Here is a 17,843-nt window from a genome sequence, read left to right as displayed (position 1 = left end):
GGCTTACAGCGGGCAAATCACCTGGCCCGGATGGGATACCCCCGGATCTCTTCAAATCTGATCCTAATTTTTGGGCACCGATTGTCGCAGCAGTTATTAATGCAGCCTCAAGGGCAGGGTGCCCGACGTCATGGGGTCTCTCCACAATTGTGCCCATATTTAAAAAGGGGGACAGGGACAGTCCCCTTTGTTACAGGCCTATCTCCCTGATCAATTCTGTGGCCAAACTGGTGGGGAGAATAGTTTTGCGGCGATTAATTGAGTGGACACGGGACAAAAACATCATGTCCATCGCCCAATACGGCTTCTGTAATGGCCGCTCGACTACAACACAATGCCTGAATCTCTTTTTATTACTAAGTAAATATACCATCGTTAAAAAAGGGACAGTCTACTTGGCCTTCATGGACCTATCCTCAGCTTTCGACTGTGTTAACAGGGGGAAGCTGTGGGGGTCCATGAAGGATAAGGGAGTGGACAATGATATTATAAACTTTCTGGCTGACCTCCATAATAACACCAGTGCAAATGTAAGGTATTCCCAAGACTTATCTGTAACTGAGGATTTTAGAACCGGGAAGGGGGTTAGGCAAGGATGCATACTGGCCCCCTTCCTTTTTAATTTTTATATAAATGAGCTGGACGGTGTTTTACGGGAGGTAAAATCAGACAGCCCAAGTGTGGGGACTAGAAGCATTCCAGTCTTGTTATACGCAGACGATGCGGTTCTGTTAGCAAGAACTGAAAATGGCCTTCAATTGTTACTGAACGCATTTAAAAAATTTATGGAAGATAGGGATTTGTTAGTGAACAACTCCAAATCGTTCATCATGCAGGTAGGGAAACAGCCAAAGAAACAATATACTTTTAAATTAGATGAGACAGTTATACCACTCTCAAGCACATTCTCCTATTTGGGGGTACTTTTTGACTCTAAACTATCCTGGGCCCCCCAACTCGCAAAGAAAAAATGTGATGTTTCAAAGGTTAATGCCTCCATTTTTAACTTTGCGTCAAAGCTTGGCAAAAAACCAACGGCTGCTATGATCAAATTGTATGAAGCAAAATCTGTAGCTACCGCAGCATATGGGAGTGAGCTTTGGGGCTATATGGTGGGGGAACAACTCCAGACAACAGAAAATCTGTTTTATAAACGGCTTTTGTGTGTTTCGGCCTCTACCTCAAACTTCATAGTACATGAGGAACTAGGAGTAGGGTACCTGAGTGATATCCTGACCCTACGACCTCTGCTATGCTGGCTGAAAATGTGGTTATGTGAGGAAATCCCCCTAACACACCTAATTGTTAAGGATTTCCTGGCTCTTGAGCATGCTTCACGCACTCCCTGGTTGAAGTACTTAAAATCATGTTTTACCGAGATGGGTCGTCCGGAATTATTTGAACACCCAGAAGGAATTGTGAAGGCGGATATTGACTCAGTTAAGCTGTTGTTCTTCCAGCGTAAGAATGCTGAGAGGGAGGGTGTTGAGCTACAAAAAGTTAGTGTGAGGAAATTCATTATGGTAAAAACATGTTTGTCAACAGAGCCTTATCTACTCGGCACTTTCAGCACCCATGATAAATTCCTGCTTACAAGATTTAGATTTAATCAGTTTCAACATCTGCTTCTCAGACCCAAAAAGGAGAGCTTCTGTAAACATCCTCTGTCCTGTGGCTGCGACGGTAAGTCTCCACAGGACATGATGCATTTTATGTTCTTATGTAAATACTATGAATTCCCCCGTAAACGCTTTTTAATTGCTCTTTTAAAGGAAATGAATTTTAAACAGATACGACCAGCCTTTTTATACTTACAATTGCTATACAGCAACAGTGTCCTTCAAGTTCTTGAATTTTTAAAACTGACTCTTAAACTGCGACTTGGCCTGGATCAATGACTGAATCACTGTATGTAATGATCACAGTTCTTTTTATCCTCTGAATTTACAATGTAATTTGATGTATGTACTGTATTTTTTTTTACTGTACTTTTATGGTTGAAATATTACCGAATAAAGTCTGTTTTGATTTGATTTGATTTGATAATAATCAAACACTGGACCCTTTTAAAAAGGATCCCAGAGGTCAAACAAAGACCTCTATTGGCATTCAAAAGAGGATCACATTTTAGAGATCGTTTAGTCCATGCCCATGGTACACCCGAAACAGTAACAGTTGATAATATAGCACAACTATTACCAATGATTGGCAATTTCAAATGTAATATGTGTGTAGCTTGCAACACAACAAAGACCACCAAAACATTCACCATCTATGGACAGCTATATATACTAAAACAATTTTCAAATTGTAATACAAGTAATGTAGTTTACTGTATTTGATGCCCTTGTGGACGTCATTACATAGGCAAAACCATTCAACAGATAAGGAAACAGATGCTACAAGATCAACCCAAATAAGATGGAAAGTGGATCACGCCCCTATGGTCGTACATTTACATCAATCAAAAACATTCAGAGAAAGATATGTCCTGGTGCATCATAGATGTGGTCAGACCATCTAAAATAATGTCAAATATTGATCATGTCCTAACAATAAAGGAGAATCGCTGGATTTGCAAAACTGATAGCGTGACAAAAGGCCTTAACCTAGCTGTTGAATGGCAAACACTAGTTTCCCTGGTCTGAACATCTTACAGACTAGATGTTAAAACACCAGCTTTTTGCTAGTTTCTTAAGGCGTTAATACTTGTCTGTCTGCAGCAATTTTTAACATTGATGATCCTCCAATTTATGTATAAAATGTTGCTGTTAGACTTATACATATATGTATAAGTTAACTGTCAATTCCAGAATTTTGATAAGTTTACCAACATTGATTTACTCTCTAAACACTAAGGCCCCCATTAGGATGTCGGGAGTATCGCAGCCGCCATGTGGGTGCGGGCGATCCACCCAACATCTTACCCCGCCCGACACCCATTTCCCCTGCCATATTACTATGGCGGGGGAGGACCGCGGCGGACGGAAAGACCGTCCGCCGCTTTTTCGCCCGGTCAACGAGTTGACCGGGTGGAAAAGGGTTTCATATGGTGGTGGTGTCTGTTAGACACCGTCATCCATATTAGGATGTGCGCGGGAACATGCTTTTCGGTGGCGGCATACGGGAATGTCTTGTTGGGGCCCGTTGCGGGCCCCCAGGGACTCCGGGGGGGTGCAAATGGGGGTACTTATGGTACCCCCCTTGCACTTTGTTGTAAATGAATGATGCAAAGTCCACTGTGTAAGTAAGATCCTTTATTGTAAGTTTCTTCCAAGTCAGGTAGATAAGTCAAGTTAGGAAGTACAGGTAAAGAAGACCCCACCAGGAGCCAGCTGTTAGCAGCTCAGCCTGAGTTGACCAACTGCCACACTAAGATAGCGAGAGGCACTGTGAGCCAGAGAGACACCCAGGCATTCTATGATGTCATAGACATCATTGTACAGTCTATCCAGTGAAGAACAGTAGAGAGGACATTCACTACACATCCTCTTCCCTTATGGAACAAAAACAGAATAGAGAAGCGATAGGCAAAATACCTTAAATGCAACATCAGCAGGAAAGTACAAAATTGAGATGAACCAGATGTAATAATGTACAACATGAGATAAAGTTAGCATGAGGTATCATTAGCAGAGAAATGAACAAACAAAACTAAATGTTGTTACTATATGCCTCATCCCCTTCCCTTAACTAAACAGCATGGTTTCGAAAAAACAAGACCAACAGCTAAGCTAGCTGGTGACACTCATAACCTCCCCACACATGGGTACACCTCAGGGTAAACACCCTAGAAACTAAGATGAGTGTAGACTGAGATGCTTGGAAGAGACACAATAGGGGTACGAATCACTCAAGATAACCCTAAGAGAGGAAAAAAAAAATTACCCCTGATAAAGACATGCTGACACTAAACGTATGATAAATTCACAGCCCAAAATCATACCAACAAGAAACCCTGGCCACGAGTTGCAAGAAGGTAGACTTCAACAAGAACATAGTGGACAAACAATGTCCACCAAAAGCAGGAGACAGCGCAGAGTATGGGGAATGGACTACCCACAAACCCTTAACCTCCTCTGAAAAGGGTACACCGCAGGACAATAACCCTGGGAACGAAAATGGGCATGGACTACCCACAAACACTCAAGCTCCCCTGAGAAGGGTACACCGCAGGACAGTGATCCTGGGAACAAAAATGGGGCATGGACTGCCCGCAAATACTCAACCTCCCCTGAAAAGGGTATACCACAGGGTAAGGACAATAACCCTGGGAAAAAAAATGGGCATGGACTACCAGACAACACCCAACTATGGGGCATGGACTACCCACAAACACTCAACCTCCCCTGAGAAGGGTACACCGCAGGACAGTAATCCTGGGAACCAAAAATGGGGCATGGCCTACCCACAAACGCTCAACCTCCCCTGAGAAGGTACACCGCAGGACAGTGATCCTGGGAACAAAAATGAGCATTGACTACCCAACAACACACAACTATGGGCATGGACTACCCACAAATACCCAACCTCCCCTGAAAAGGGTGCACCACAGGGTAAGGACAATGACCCTAGGAAGAAAGATGGGGCATTGACTACCCAACAACACACAACTATGGGGCATGGACTACCCACAAATACCCAACCTCCCCTGAAAAGAGTACACCACAGGGTAAGGACAATGACCCTGGGAAGAAAGATCGGGCATTGACTACCCAACAACACACAACTATGGGGCATAAACTACCCGCAAACACCACTGCCTAATGAAAGTAACAGAACTGCGGCATTGGCAACCCACAAAACAACCTGCCCAAAGATGGGTACACATAGGGCAGTGAAATGTCAACAACTAATGTAATAGATGAATGAAATCAACTCCGGTGAGCGACTTCTCACCCGGGGTCTCCCCGCAGACACCACTGAGCTCCCTGCAGACTCCGTTGAATCTCGCCATAAAAATAGATGTCATCCAGTCTATGAGACAAAACCATTTCACTGCGTTGCTCCGCACTTTCACCAAATAATCTCTGTTGGTACGCATCCTTAGGAAAATAAGTTAATCTCGAAATATACACAGGTTTGTATATCACCGAAGGAAAAACAAATGCGCTGAGTCAAAAGGAACGAGTGAAAGCTGTTGCTATGGCAACATAAACAAACTAAAAATGGCCACTACGTCATGCGTAACGACGTGAGTCAAAGGCAAAGCGACGTCACAGGAGGTGTAAAAGAAGAGTTTCAGGAACTACACAAGACGTCACTTGAAGGTTGATGCCTTCCTGCAAGGTGCAGGGACAGAGTAGATATTCCACATAGAATTTCTCTAAAGCAAACGCTTGTTTCCACACGCAGGCACATAGAAGTCCGCTGCTCGATATCGATATAGGATCCAGAAACAACATAGACCACTGATGGAGTAGATGAAACCTTCTGTTACACCACGACGCTCCGTAATAGAATGAAGGCCAGATGAACAAGACCACAGGCCTTAGAGAAAAGCGTAGCTGGAGACTTATCCAGACAGCAAGAAGGTGACAGAAGGCTCATCAATTACAAACGCTCAGGTGAAGGCTGTCCAAGATGAAACAGGACACTGGTGGGGTCAGCTGGGCATTACCTTTAAGCTTATGTATAATGTCTTAAGTTCTTTTCCTTGTAGTAGCTTCCTTAGTTCACACGTAGGTTCATCCTCTTCAAAACGTCGCCAAACTGTGGAAAATGAAAGATGCAAAGTCCACTGTGTAAGTAAGATCCTTTATTGTAAGTTTCTTCCAAGTCAGGTAGATAAGTCAAGTTAGGAAGTACAGGTAAAGAAGACCCCACCAGGAGCCAGCTGTTAGCAGCTCAGCCTGAGTTGACCAACTGCCACAGTAAGATAGCGAGAGGCACTGTGAGCCAGACAGACACCCAGGCATTCTATGATGTCATAGACATCATGGTACAGTCTATCCAGTGAAGAACAGTAGAGAGGACATTTACTACACACTTCACTGTACAACGTGGCAGGCACCGCACAGTGCCTGTCACGTTGTGCATTGAAGTGCGCAATGTACATTTTTAGCATTGTGGCGGCAATGTTAAAAATGTGAGATGCGCCCTCCAGTGTGGCGGCGGCATCCTAATGGCCCCCACAGGACCGCCACCCTTATGGCGGGCAGTCCCTTTTTACGACAAAGTCCGCCCGCCATCCTAATGGGGCCCTAAATATTTTAATGTCTCAGCAGTAAATCTAAAATTAACATGTGTATATGTGAGCAATAGATACATGGTTGTCCAAATAATATACACTTTGGTGCCTTCTTAGAGCACATGCATGAGCAGGATTTCTTTTGTCTCCTTTTCCTGTCTTCATAAACATGCAAGAATTTCCTTTAACAATATGCATGAATAATATTATTTCTTCCTTCTAACCAACTAAACTCTATTGTGTCAATTCACGTAGACCGATAATAGAACTATTCATTAACATGCGAGTGAGCCACTGTAAGATAGCCGCCATCTTTTAGTTTAGACTTCGCACTTCTCTGACATACATACCCGGAAGCAAAAAATACACTTCCTGCGCCATCCGCAGAGCAGCTGTTGTGATTCACTCTGCCAGGACGCTGAACTAAGATGGTGCCTTTCATGTATAACAAGATCTTTTAAATATCTTTTGTAAAACATATCACAATGTTATTTGTTCACTCATTGTTCCGCCGGTTTATTGATTGTCCCTCCGGTTCCTTTATGTTTTGTAAGTGCCACGGTAGACACACCAATTTCAGGTAGCAATAATACACTCTGTAAACACTTTCCACACTGCTTTGACTCAAGTAATGGCAATTACTCTTGGCATACTGGTGGCACAAGTAACGGATTATAAATCTGTTCCTCAATAAGTAGAAAAAGGAACCTAAGTGTTAACCATCCTTTGCCTGATGCAAACCGTGAAATTCCTCCAGTTTTTGGAATAGATTGTTTCTTTTCACGTCACCTGTAATTTTTTATCATTTGGAGATGGTGACTTTTTGTCCATGTCTTAAGTCTATTTAAGTTATAACTGACACGTATATAATCTCCCTACCAATTAAATTTGAGTACATAACAATATTTTTTCAAGAGCTAATTTTTACTTGGACAATTCTGAATTTTTGAATTCCCTTTCCTACTGCAAAGTCTTTCAACTTTGTTTGCAATTAATAGATATTTAGTGTATATTTTTTTTACATCTTCTTTAAGATTTCACCACCCACTTTGGACTAATTACTTTAAAGTCCTAAATTCATCTCTTTTCTACTAAGTTTTTTCAATATTTCATTTCCCAATAGGTTGGTGTGGGCTAATCTATCAATCTCTCCAAACTTTTATCTCTAAAATAGGTGAGCTAGATTATATGCTAAAGGTTCCTTAATGGGTCACGACAATAAATCATCCTTCGTTTTCATTTTTTAGGGTTTATTTCTTTTTTATTATGTCTTTTGCTAACAAACACAATTTATGTGATTATACCTTTTACAGAGGGGTCCTCTTCTACAAACAAATTGTTTTTTCCTGATGAAGGTCTATTAAATGTATCACATAACAAGACCAAAACGTCAACCTGCCAAACCCATTTTCAATAATAAAATAACATTGTTGTACAAACATTTTATGCTGAATGTTAAAGAAACATTTCTTTCTGTAAATAGGTTTTGGAAATGGGATATTTACATAAGTGTCTAGCAGATATTTGTTCAGTTCAAAGATTGTTAATCTCTGTCACTTCTGCTTATGTGAATACTGTTTAGTACCCTTTAATTTAATTTATTGAAATATAAATGTCTACAAATGAAGAATAGACCCGTTGTTCATTCATTTTTGATTTATTCACTCTTGATTATATAAATTGATGTAATAAAATTCATATGCTTGTGGCCACTAGTTTGGGCACTCATAAATGATAAGGTTAAATATTGTTTCACTATATCGAAATAAAATCCCTTGTAGGCACTTTTAATAGACAAAAAAACGTTCTAATAGGTGAATTTTAAATTTGAAATCCGCCTTCAACATAAAGGAGAATTTTTCATTTCAAATCCAAAGACACCAAACATACACTGGTTACCTGTTCCCATTTGGAAGTTACAGCTTATTAAATGTAATAAGATAACTCCAATGTCAGTTGATTAAAGAGGTAGGTCTTTCAATAGTGAATTACTCTGATTTTGCATTCTAATGTATTGCATATATCAAAAAAATATATATATCAAAAAAACAATAGTGAAAAAACAACTTTTATTTTAAAAAAAAGAAAAAAACTTAAAAAACAAAAACAAAAAAAACAAGAAAAACAACTTTAAGAGTTTTTCAGTCCCAGGAAATGTTAAAACTTAAAATGCATTTCCTACTTTTAAAATACATTGTTTCCATCCCTGAGGGCTGTTTAGGGTCTATTCTAGGGGTGACGTTTGTGTATTAAAAAGGAAGTTTTGGTCCTGGCAAAGGTTTATTTTACCAGGTCAAAATGGCAGTTTCCAACTGCAGATTAATCAAAAAGAGACTAGCTATGGGATGGGGTGGTATGATGTTTACATTGTAAAGATCATGGTGACTCAGGTAAGTTTTGTTGGTCAGGGGTGGCACCCATTGGGTGTCTTAAGAAAGCCCTCACCCACCAACCTAGTTGGTGGCATGCTTCATCATCGGGCCCACCCAGTGACACCTAGCGTGTCCCGGGTGTGCTACGATGCCTGAATACAGCGGAGCAGGTATGTCACTGTGTGTGCGGTGAGGGATGTTAAGAAGGTGAGTTTAAAACGGCTTGGCGGGGGTCCCTGTACCCGGTGGGTAAAAGACTTTATTAATAGGGCCTCCGTCAGCGGTTAAAAATAAGGCTGTGGGACGTAAGAGGCGAGTTACGACCTCTCACGTCCTTTAGAATGTCAACATGTTTCAGCCAGTGCCTTATTGATATGCTGGCTTTCTTCAGGACAATAAAAATGGGTGTAGGTGTGATTAAAACTAGTGGGTGTGTAGTGTGGACTATGTGTCTACACGCCCTAAAGTGTATCTAACTGTGAGAGGGGGGATTCCCTTCTCAAGATCACCTGTACATGTAACATAAAAGACATGAACAAAACATACAAGGAAAAAGAGTCACTATGAGGTATGAACTTCATATCATGGCAGCCGGCTTAATAGCGATGGGGTGCAGGCTATAAGCGGCTCAAGTGTAATGGTATTGGTGGTACCATTATGGTGACATATCGCACTAGAACTGCGTTAGTGGAGTGAAAATAAAAACGAAATTTCTGTAATAGTGGTATAAAAGGTGAACACATAGAACACAATGAGGCGTAAGGACTGTATCTTACGCTAGTTTTAAGTGGTGTCCTCTTCAAGGTACTTTGAAGTGGCAAAGGTTAAACCCTATGGGGAGATAAAGGGTAAACCACTGTGGTTAGGAGACCTGTAGGGAGAGAAAAGGCAGCGCTTACCCTTGGTCGAGGTGGTAGTGGCAGCATACTCACAGGATTACTGGTCGATACCGGCTGTAGACCTAATATGCCTCCTTCTTGGAACCGGTGAACAGTGGCATCTGTTCCTGGTTTTTATACTCAAGGTAATTGGTGTGGCGATTGGTTAATGGATTGCACCTGGAAAATGACAAGAATGGTGGAAAGACTCGATTTCGAGTCATGCTCGCGTTCAGGAGGGTGACCGGGGCGCCGCGTCGGTGAGCGGTGTAGCGGGCGTTTTCCGCGCATGCGCATAAGGGTAAGTGCAGTGAGCGCATGCGCGGCCGTTCGGGGGCCGCCGCGCATTCGTGCGGCAAGCGCGAAGCACGCCGCTTTGTTTACAGCGCGTCTGCGCATGCGTGCGGTGAGAGCGCTACTTGGTGTACAGCGCGTACTGATCCGGGCATATGCTGGATAATTGGGTATAATGCTGGCGGCATAACGGAAGGCTGGGAAATCCGTTATGACGCTCATGGATGATGAAGGAGGCTGGGTTAGGGCGCACCAGTCGCCGAAGGGTGGATAATACACGGGGGGAACAGTGCTATGCTGAGTGGCTATGAAGGGAGAATAGTGCTCCAGTTACTGAGTTAAAGTGGATGAAAATTAAAACTGCACATTGTGGGCAATATTAATGTACCAGGTGAACCAATCATTGTCAAGGGGGCAATATTAATGTGTAAAGCGAACCAATCATTAACAAGGGGATATTGTAGGGGGGAGTTCAGAGATCTGGGATTACAGGCTGGTTAGGGAGTTCCAAGGGATAGCGTCATTCAGACCATGTGTAGCAGTAGAGAGGCGATATATCCATCTCTGCTCTTTACTGAGTAGGATCTTGTCATTGTTAAAGGGGCTTTCTGGAATCTGCTCAATGACTGTCCAGGTAAAGTCATTTGGGGTGTGGTGGTGGGTTATGAAATGGTTGGTCAGTTTACTTATGTTTTTCTTGCACCGCATGGTGCTGCGATGCTCTGTTATCCTGGTTTTGACCTTGCGTGTGGTCATACCCACGTATCGGAGGCCACAGGTGCACGTAAGAATGTAGATCACGTTCCGTGAATTGCAGTTAGTGTGGCTTCTTTGTGACCAGGTTTTATTGGGTTCAAGGTTCAGAGTTTTTGTGTGAGAAGTCAGGTGGCACACGCTGCAGTCATTACAGGGGTAGTGTCCTGTTATCCTGGGTAAGCCCCATGCATTGAGTATTGTGCTCTCCGGTGGTTTTGGTGGTGGTTTAGGTCGGGTGCTGACTAGTTGGTCTCGTAGGTTGTGACATCTCTTGTAAGCAAACCTGGGGAGTTCCCAGTTCCTGTGTCCTGAATTAATGATTTTCCAATGTTTTTTGATTATTTTCGCAACTTCGTTAGAGGCGGTGTTATATGTGGTAACACATGTAGTAGGTTGTTCCTCATCTTCTTTGACGAATTCCTCTAGAAGTGCCTCACGGTTTTGGTTTCTAGCCCTTTTCCGTGTTTTGTTGATGATAGCTTTAGGGTACCCGCAATTTCCTAGTTTGGTAGCTAGGTCTGCGGATTGCGATTTGTAATCGTTCACATTAGTGCAATTTCTTCTGATTCGGAGAAACTGGCCATATGGTAAGTTTTCTCTAAGAGGTCGCGGGTGGAAGCTGGTGTAATGGAGTAATGAATTCCTCGCTGTGGGTTTGTAATAAGTGGTGGTTACCAGGGTTCCATCTTTGGCTGTGATTTCCAGGTCCAGGAACGGCAGTTGGTGATTGCTAGCTGTGCTAGTGAATTTAAGATATGGGTCTTTGCTGTTCAGCCAGTTCAGGAAGTTGTCCAGCTCCTGATGTGTGCCTTGCCATATGACCAGTATATCGTCAATGTACCTGTGCCATTTCAGGATTTGATGTCTGAACGGGTTAGAGTCTGTATTGATGTTGGTGCTCTCGAAGTGGTGGACGTACAGTCCAGCCACGCTCGGTGCAAAAACACTACCCATTGATGTGCCGTTTGTTTGTAAGTAAAATGTGCCTTCGTATTCAAAGAAATTTTCTTTCAGGGCAAGAGTGGCACAGGCCAGTACAAAACTCCTTGGGGTGTGGTACGGCCAGGGAGATTCTTCCAGGATGTCATGTAGAACCTGTAGGGTGGCGTCCTGTGGAAGGCTGGTGTAAAGGCTTTCCACGTCAAGCCCCACCAGCAGTTGGGTGTCGGGATCAAAGGCCAAGTTGTTTATTACTTGTAGCAGGTGCTTGGTATCCTTTATGTAGGTGGGGGTCTGCTGTACCAATGGGTTCAGAAAAAAGTCACAGTATCTGGAGAGTGGTTCTAGGATCGAGTTGATGCCCGATACTATAGGTCTTCCAGGTGGTGGGGTTACCCCTTTATGTACTTTGGGTACCGTGTAAAAGTATGGCGTTTTAGTATGTTCAGGGCAAAGGTATTCGGCCTCTTGTTTGGAGATGTGTTCCTCATCAGCAGCCCTCTTGACCAGTGTGTTGATGGTGGTGCGGAGCTGCTCTGTAGGGTCGTGGTCCAGTCTGCGATAGTTTCTGTTGTCGCTGAGTAGTCTTCGGCATTCTGTATCATAATCTACTCTGTCGAGGAGGACAATGCCTCCCCCTTTGTCTGCCGGTTTTATTATCAGCGTGGGGATATTTTGGAGACGTTGTATAGTTTGTCTGTCCTCCCATGACAAATTGTTGAAGTGTTTGGTAGGGTTGAGATTTTCAATGTCGTGGTAAACCGCTTGTTCAAATGTTGTAATCTCTGCAGGGATGGTGGAGGGTGGTGGGACAAAGTTTGATTTGACTCTCAGGCCCGTGATATTCGGGTTGGTGTCAGGTGGTATTGTGTCGGTGGTAGGTTTTTCAAAGAAAGATTTTAGTTTTAGCTTTCTGAAGAATTGTGCTAGTTCAGCATGTAACTTGAATTTGTCAAGTCTGGTGGTGGGCACAAACGACAGTCCCCTTTCCAAGACTGCCTGTTCCTTGGTAGATAGTTGGGTACTAGATAGATTAAATACCAATGACGGTTGGTCCGTAGGGTTTGCTACCTGCTCGTTCCTGGTGTTGCCTCTTTTGTCTTCTGGCGTGTGTTGGAGCTGACAGGGTTTTCCTCTTCTGCCCAGTGAACCTGTGCGTTGTTTTGTTGATTCGTTCTTCTGCGTCCCCGCGTCCTGTGGCCCCATCCTAAAAAAGGATAATTTGGGCCTTGGTTACCTGCGAAGAGTGGCATTGGTCCTGGGGGGTACATGTTGGGGAAACCAAAGAAGGGATTTTGCATGTGACCCATGTTGGGCTGAAAACCATAGTATTGGTTTGGTTGTCCTCCTTGCCAGTGGTTGGGCCAGCGTTGACCTCTTCGTCCTCTGCCTCCCCGTTTTTGTGATCCACTGCTAGAGTCACTGGACACGGAGCTGTCGTCACCTGAGGAATTAGACACATTGGTCTCCTTGGTGGGTGGGGTGTAGTTCTCCTCCGAGTATGGATAGACTTTTGCGTAAGAGAATTTTTTAAGGTCTTTCTCGAATTTTTTGAATTTGGATTGAGTCAGGTAGTCCTTGTACTCATTGATCTCTCTATTCTGATCATCCAATTTTTTCTTATATGACGTGATGGTGGCCTTAAAGTGTCTCTCTGTTTCTTCTATTTCGAGCATTAATGTGTCTGATAGGCGTTTGGCTGTCTTTAGGATGAGTATCATCCAGTCTCTGGTGCAGTGCCATGCGATCTGGGCCCAGTCCTTCCTAAAGGTGGGGTCATCAAGGAAGATCCTGGGTGCATTGGACACTAGAAGTCCCCTTGGTGCTGAATTGGTTCTGGGGTATTGGGCCAGGATTGTCCCGTGGAGGATAGTGCGTATTCTGTTGCGTTTTTTCTCTGTGAGGGTCTCCCAATCAGTGGTCTGTGCGATAGTGCTAGAGATATTGAAATCTGCTTGAAATGACGGGTCAGATAATATGTCTGCCAAGTCATTTTCAGTGAAGTTTAGGCCATGGTTTTCGGCCATGGCTGGAAATGCTCTCACAGCTGCGCGCTGCCAATACGTGCGTGTATCAAGAGGGAGAGAGAGGACCAGATAGCTAGTCCAGATCCCCGGTTTATATGTAGATTAATCAAAAAGAGACTAGCTATGGGATGGGGTGGTATGATGTTTACATTGTAAAGATCATGGTGACTCAGGTAAGTTTTGTTGGTCAGGGGTGGCACCCATTGGGTGTCTTAAGAAAGCCCTCACCCACCAACCTAGTTGGTGGCATGCTTCATCATCGGGCCCACCCAGTGACACCTAGCGTGTCCCGGGTGTGCTACGACGCCTGAATACAGCGGAGCAGGTATGTCACTGTGTGTGCGGTAAGGGATGTTGAGAAGGTGAGTTTAAAACGGCTTGGCGGGGGTCCCTGTACCCGGTGGGTAAAAGACTTTATTAATAGGGCCTCCGTCAGCGGTTAAAAATAAGGCTGTGGGACGTAAGAGGCGAGTTACGACCTCTCACGTCCTTTAGAATGTCAACATGTTTCAGCCAGTGCCTTATTGATATGCTGGCTTTCTTCAGGACAATAAAAATGGGTGTAGGTGTGATTAAAACTAGTGGGTGTGTAGTGTGGACTATGTGTCTACACGCCCTAAAGTGTATCTAACTGTGAGAGGGGGGATTCCCTTCTCAAGATCACCTGTACATGTAACATAAAAGACATGAACAAAACATACAAGGAAAAAGAGTCACTATGAGGTATGAACTTCATATCATGGCAGCCGGCTTAATAGCGATGGGGTGCAGGCTATAAGCGGCTCAAGTGTAATGGTATTGGTGGTACCATTATGGTGACATATCGCACTAGAACTGCGTTAGTGGAGTGAAAATAAAAACGAAATTTCTGTAATAGTGGTATAAAAGGTGAACACATAGAACACAATGAGGCGTAAGGACTGTATCTTACGCTAGTTGTAAGTGGTGTCCTCTTCAAGGTACTTTGAAGTGGCAAAGGTTAAACCCTATGGGGAAATAAAGGGTAAACCACTGTGGTTAGGAGACCTGTAGGGAGAGAAAAGGCAGAGCTTACCCTTGGTCGAGGTGGTAGTGGCAGCATACTCACAGGATTACTGGTCGATACCGGCTGTAGACCTAATATGCCTCCTTCTTGGAACCGGTGAACAGTGGCATCTGTTCCTGGTTTTTATACTCAAGGTAATTGGTGTGGCGATTGGTTTCCAACTGCACACACAGGCTGCATTGGCAGACTTGAGACATGTTTAAGGGGCTACTTAAGTGGGTGGTATAAGCAGTACCGCAGGCTGACTAGTAGCATTTAGTTTACAAACCCAGTGTACATTGTCTACCACTTTAATAGAGACTTCCATGTAATTTAAATATGTCAATTATGTGTAAGCCAATTCTACCATGTCTTGAGGAGAGAGCACACGCATTTTAGCACTGATTAGCTTTAACGTGTGACATGTTTGAGGTACTGATATGTATATGACCTGGTTGAATACATTTTTGTATGTGTCTATGCTTAAATATTCACCATTTCTCCATACAGGCAGACTGTTTGTCCATGAATGGGCTCACCTTCGATGGGGCGTGTTTGATGAATATAACAATGACAGACCATTCTATATATCTGGAAATATAAAAGCAGAAGCCACAAGGTAATATTCTGACTCACTTACAGTGCCCTGTTTCACACACTACAAGGTTCTCGTTAGGTATACTGTGTTTGCTTAAGCATGAAGGTTGAGCATATATTTACCAGTTGCGTCAGTTTTGAAATGGTCACCACTCTCTTTTTGTTCCAACAGAGACACCTCCCTAAGAGCACTGTTGAATTCATCATTTAAATATGAGACTCTATACATGTGCTACAACAGTTTAAAACACCATTAAGAATAAGCATTGACAAAGTGTACATAATCCATGCACACAGACATACAATATATATCACACATCCATGCACATTTGCAAGCATATCAACACTAATACAGGCATCCAAGTAGACACAGAACAACATGCTTTTAGGTGCCTATACACACACAGACTAACACACAAAAATTCAGGTACCAAAACACAAAGGTTTACATACACACTAAGAGGTAACATGCATACAGACACATACACATGCTGTCACGGAAACAAAAACCAGGCCTTCATAAATGATAGGATTGTGAACAGATCAATAGTTGTATGAAAGTGAAATTTACAAGTGCAGGTAATATAATGTACCTACTGGATAACCGCTATTTAGCTGACTGTTTTGTCAGGAGTTTACTACTCCATGAAACCGTTTTAAAGTAGGGGTTACTTGTGCTTCCCTGCTACAAGTCTATGAGGAGAATCCCTCTTCGCTGCCTCTTACGCCGTCTCCGTTGGTACACAACCAACGGAGCCGGCGTAAGGGGCAGTGAAGAGGGATTCTCCTCATAGACTCGTAGCAAGGAGGCACGAGTAACTTTCACTTTTTTAGCATATGAAAATTCTGAAAAAGTAGAGAAACGTGAGTAAGGCGGGGATTTGTGTACCCCAGTCCTGAAGAAGGTGTTTTTACACCGAAACATGTTGACACACACATAGGAGGTGGCGCACATAGGTTACGCCAATACCTCCTCTCTCACCTTTTTATTAGTACCAGCCCGGGGACCAAATAAAGTTTTTTGTTACCCCACGAACCAGTCACTTTTTAAACTTCACTCACTATCAAACCCCACCAGAGCACTCACTTATAAATTCCCTCACCCACCCCACACATAGCCACTGTAAGTGCTCCCACGCAACCGTAGGTTGCAGCACGCCGCATCCCGTAGAGGGGTGCGAGGACCCCAATGATGATGCATGACACCAAGGGGCCTGTTGGTGTGTGAGGGGTACCAACAAACAACCAGTGTGTTCCCAACCATCGTAGGGACACCCCTTCCCCCTTCCTAATGGAATCATTTTGTTTATAAAACGAACCCAGGGAGAATGAATCCATTTAAGATAATTCTCTCCCTCCCCCTTTTGTTAACATTTTTTTTCATGGTCAAGACTTACCTCACCTATGTGATCAGGGACCATTGCAGATATGTGACAGATATTCTATGGTTGGAGGTGGCAGTCGTATCCAAAGTGTCTGAGCTCATGACCCAACAATTGAAAATAGACCAGACCTCATTTTGCCATCTTGCCTATCATGAGGCCCTTCAGTGCTGGACAGCATTCCTTCACCAAGTATATGAACATGTTGATAAAAGTAGTACCATCCTGTATAGATTGGCCATCAGAGGCACTAGTCCCCAATTTATTTCTTCTATTAATGATGCTACTGGTCATTGATCCAGAGGTCATAGCGAATGCCTTTGCTGACTATTATCAAACACTCTATGCCCGACAGCTGAGAACTGGAGTGTGAGCTCACCTGGCCCTTCCTGCCTGATGTTCACCATTGCCGAGGCCAAGAATCTGGAGGTGGTCCATTACTTAAAACTGGGTAAAAAACCTAGGCCCTGATGGCCTCCTTCTTGAGTACCAAATCAATTTCTGCAAGGTTGTCATTCCCCACCTGTTCCACCTCTACAAAGAGCCGGGGAGCTCCAGGTCCCTCCCTAGGACCTAGACCTTGCGACTATCATGGTTATTCCAATGTCTCAAACTCCAGCACCCTACTGCTCCAGGTGCCACACTATCTCATTGATCAATATTGACATCAAGATTTACATCAAACTCCTCACAAACATACTTTAGCCAGTGCTTAACACCCTGAGTTACTAGGACCAGTGCAGCTTCATGCCCAAATGGAGCACAATACCCTGTATCTGTTAGGTACGTACTGCCATGGCCAATAACCACAACATCGAAGGAGCACATTGTTACTTGTGGACCTCGAAAAGGACTCCAACACAGTGGACAGGCACTACCTAGATTCTGTGTTTTGATACATGGGCTTCAGTGCCAACTTTTGCAAACTGTTTGTTTTTTAATACTCAAGAGCTTTGGTGCAAGTACGCATTAATGGGGTGCTTCACACGAGTTACCTATTTGATGAAGAACCTGACGGAGATGCCCACTATCCCCTCTCCTTTTTAACCTTGCTATTGAGCCTCTGGCTGGTATTATTCACTGCGATGCTCAGCTACATGGCAGGAGATGGAGCACGTCGCCTGAGCACAGGATTGATATGGCCGAGATACCCGCCACCCCCTCTCAACACAATCCCCAAGGATGGGAAACCGGAAACAGTTCTGCCACCTCGCATCGAAAAATGGCTGCTCCAACTGCAGGAATATAACTGTAACATCGAATACCAGCCCGGAGCAAAGAACCCAGCGGATTATCTCTCACGCCATCCCAGGCCAGCCACCCCGGAAGAAATGGATGAGGCCGAAGAAACAGAGGCATATGTCAAATGGGTGGTCGCGCGGTC

The 17,843-nt window shown here is 43.7% G+C and overlaps 1 protein-coding gene across 1 annotated transcript in view; it reads left to right on the top strand.

The window, feature by feature from the left end:
* Nucleotides 1–17,843, top strand: part of LOC147663748 (calcium-activated chloride channel regulator 1-like) — a 642,892-nt gene that overhangs the window by 97,550 nt on the left and 527,499 nt on the right. The window contains exon 4 of the mRNA XM_086950229.1: nt 14,991–15,099. Coding sequence (XP_086806355.1) covers nt 14,991–15,099 — 109 coding nt within the window. The remainder of the gene's footprint in view (nt 1–14,990; nt 15,100–17,843) is intronic.

Source organism: Lissotriton vulgaris, unplaced genomic scaffold, assembly GCF_964263255.1.
Source record: "Lissotriton vulgaris unplaced genomic scaffold, aLisVul1.2 SCAFFOLD_1064, whole genome shotgun sequence".
Lineage (NCBI taxonomy): Eukaryota > Metazoa > Chordata > Amphibia > Caudata > Salamandridae > Lissotriton > Lissotriton vulgaris.
The sequence above is the reverse complement of the archived record's forward strand: the minus strand, read 5'-3'. Positions and strand labels throughout refer to the sequence as shown.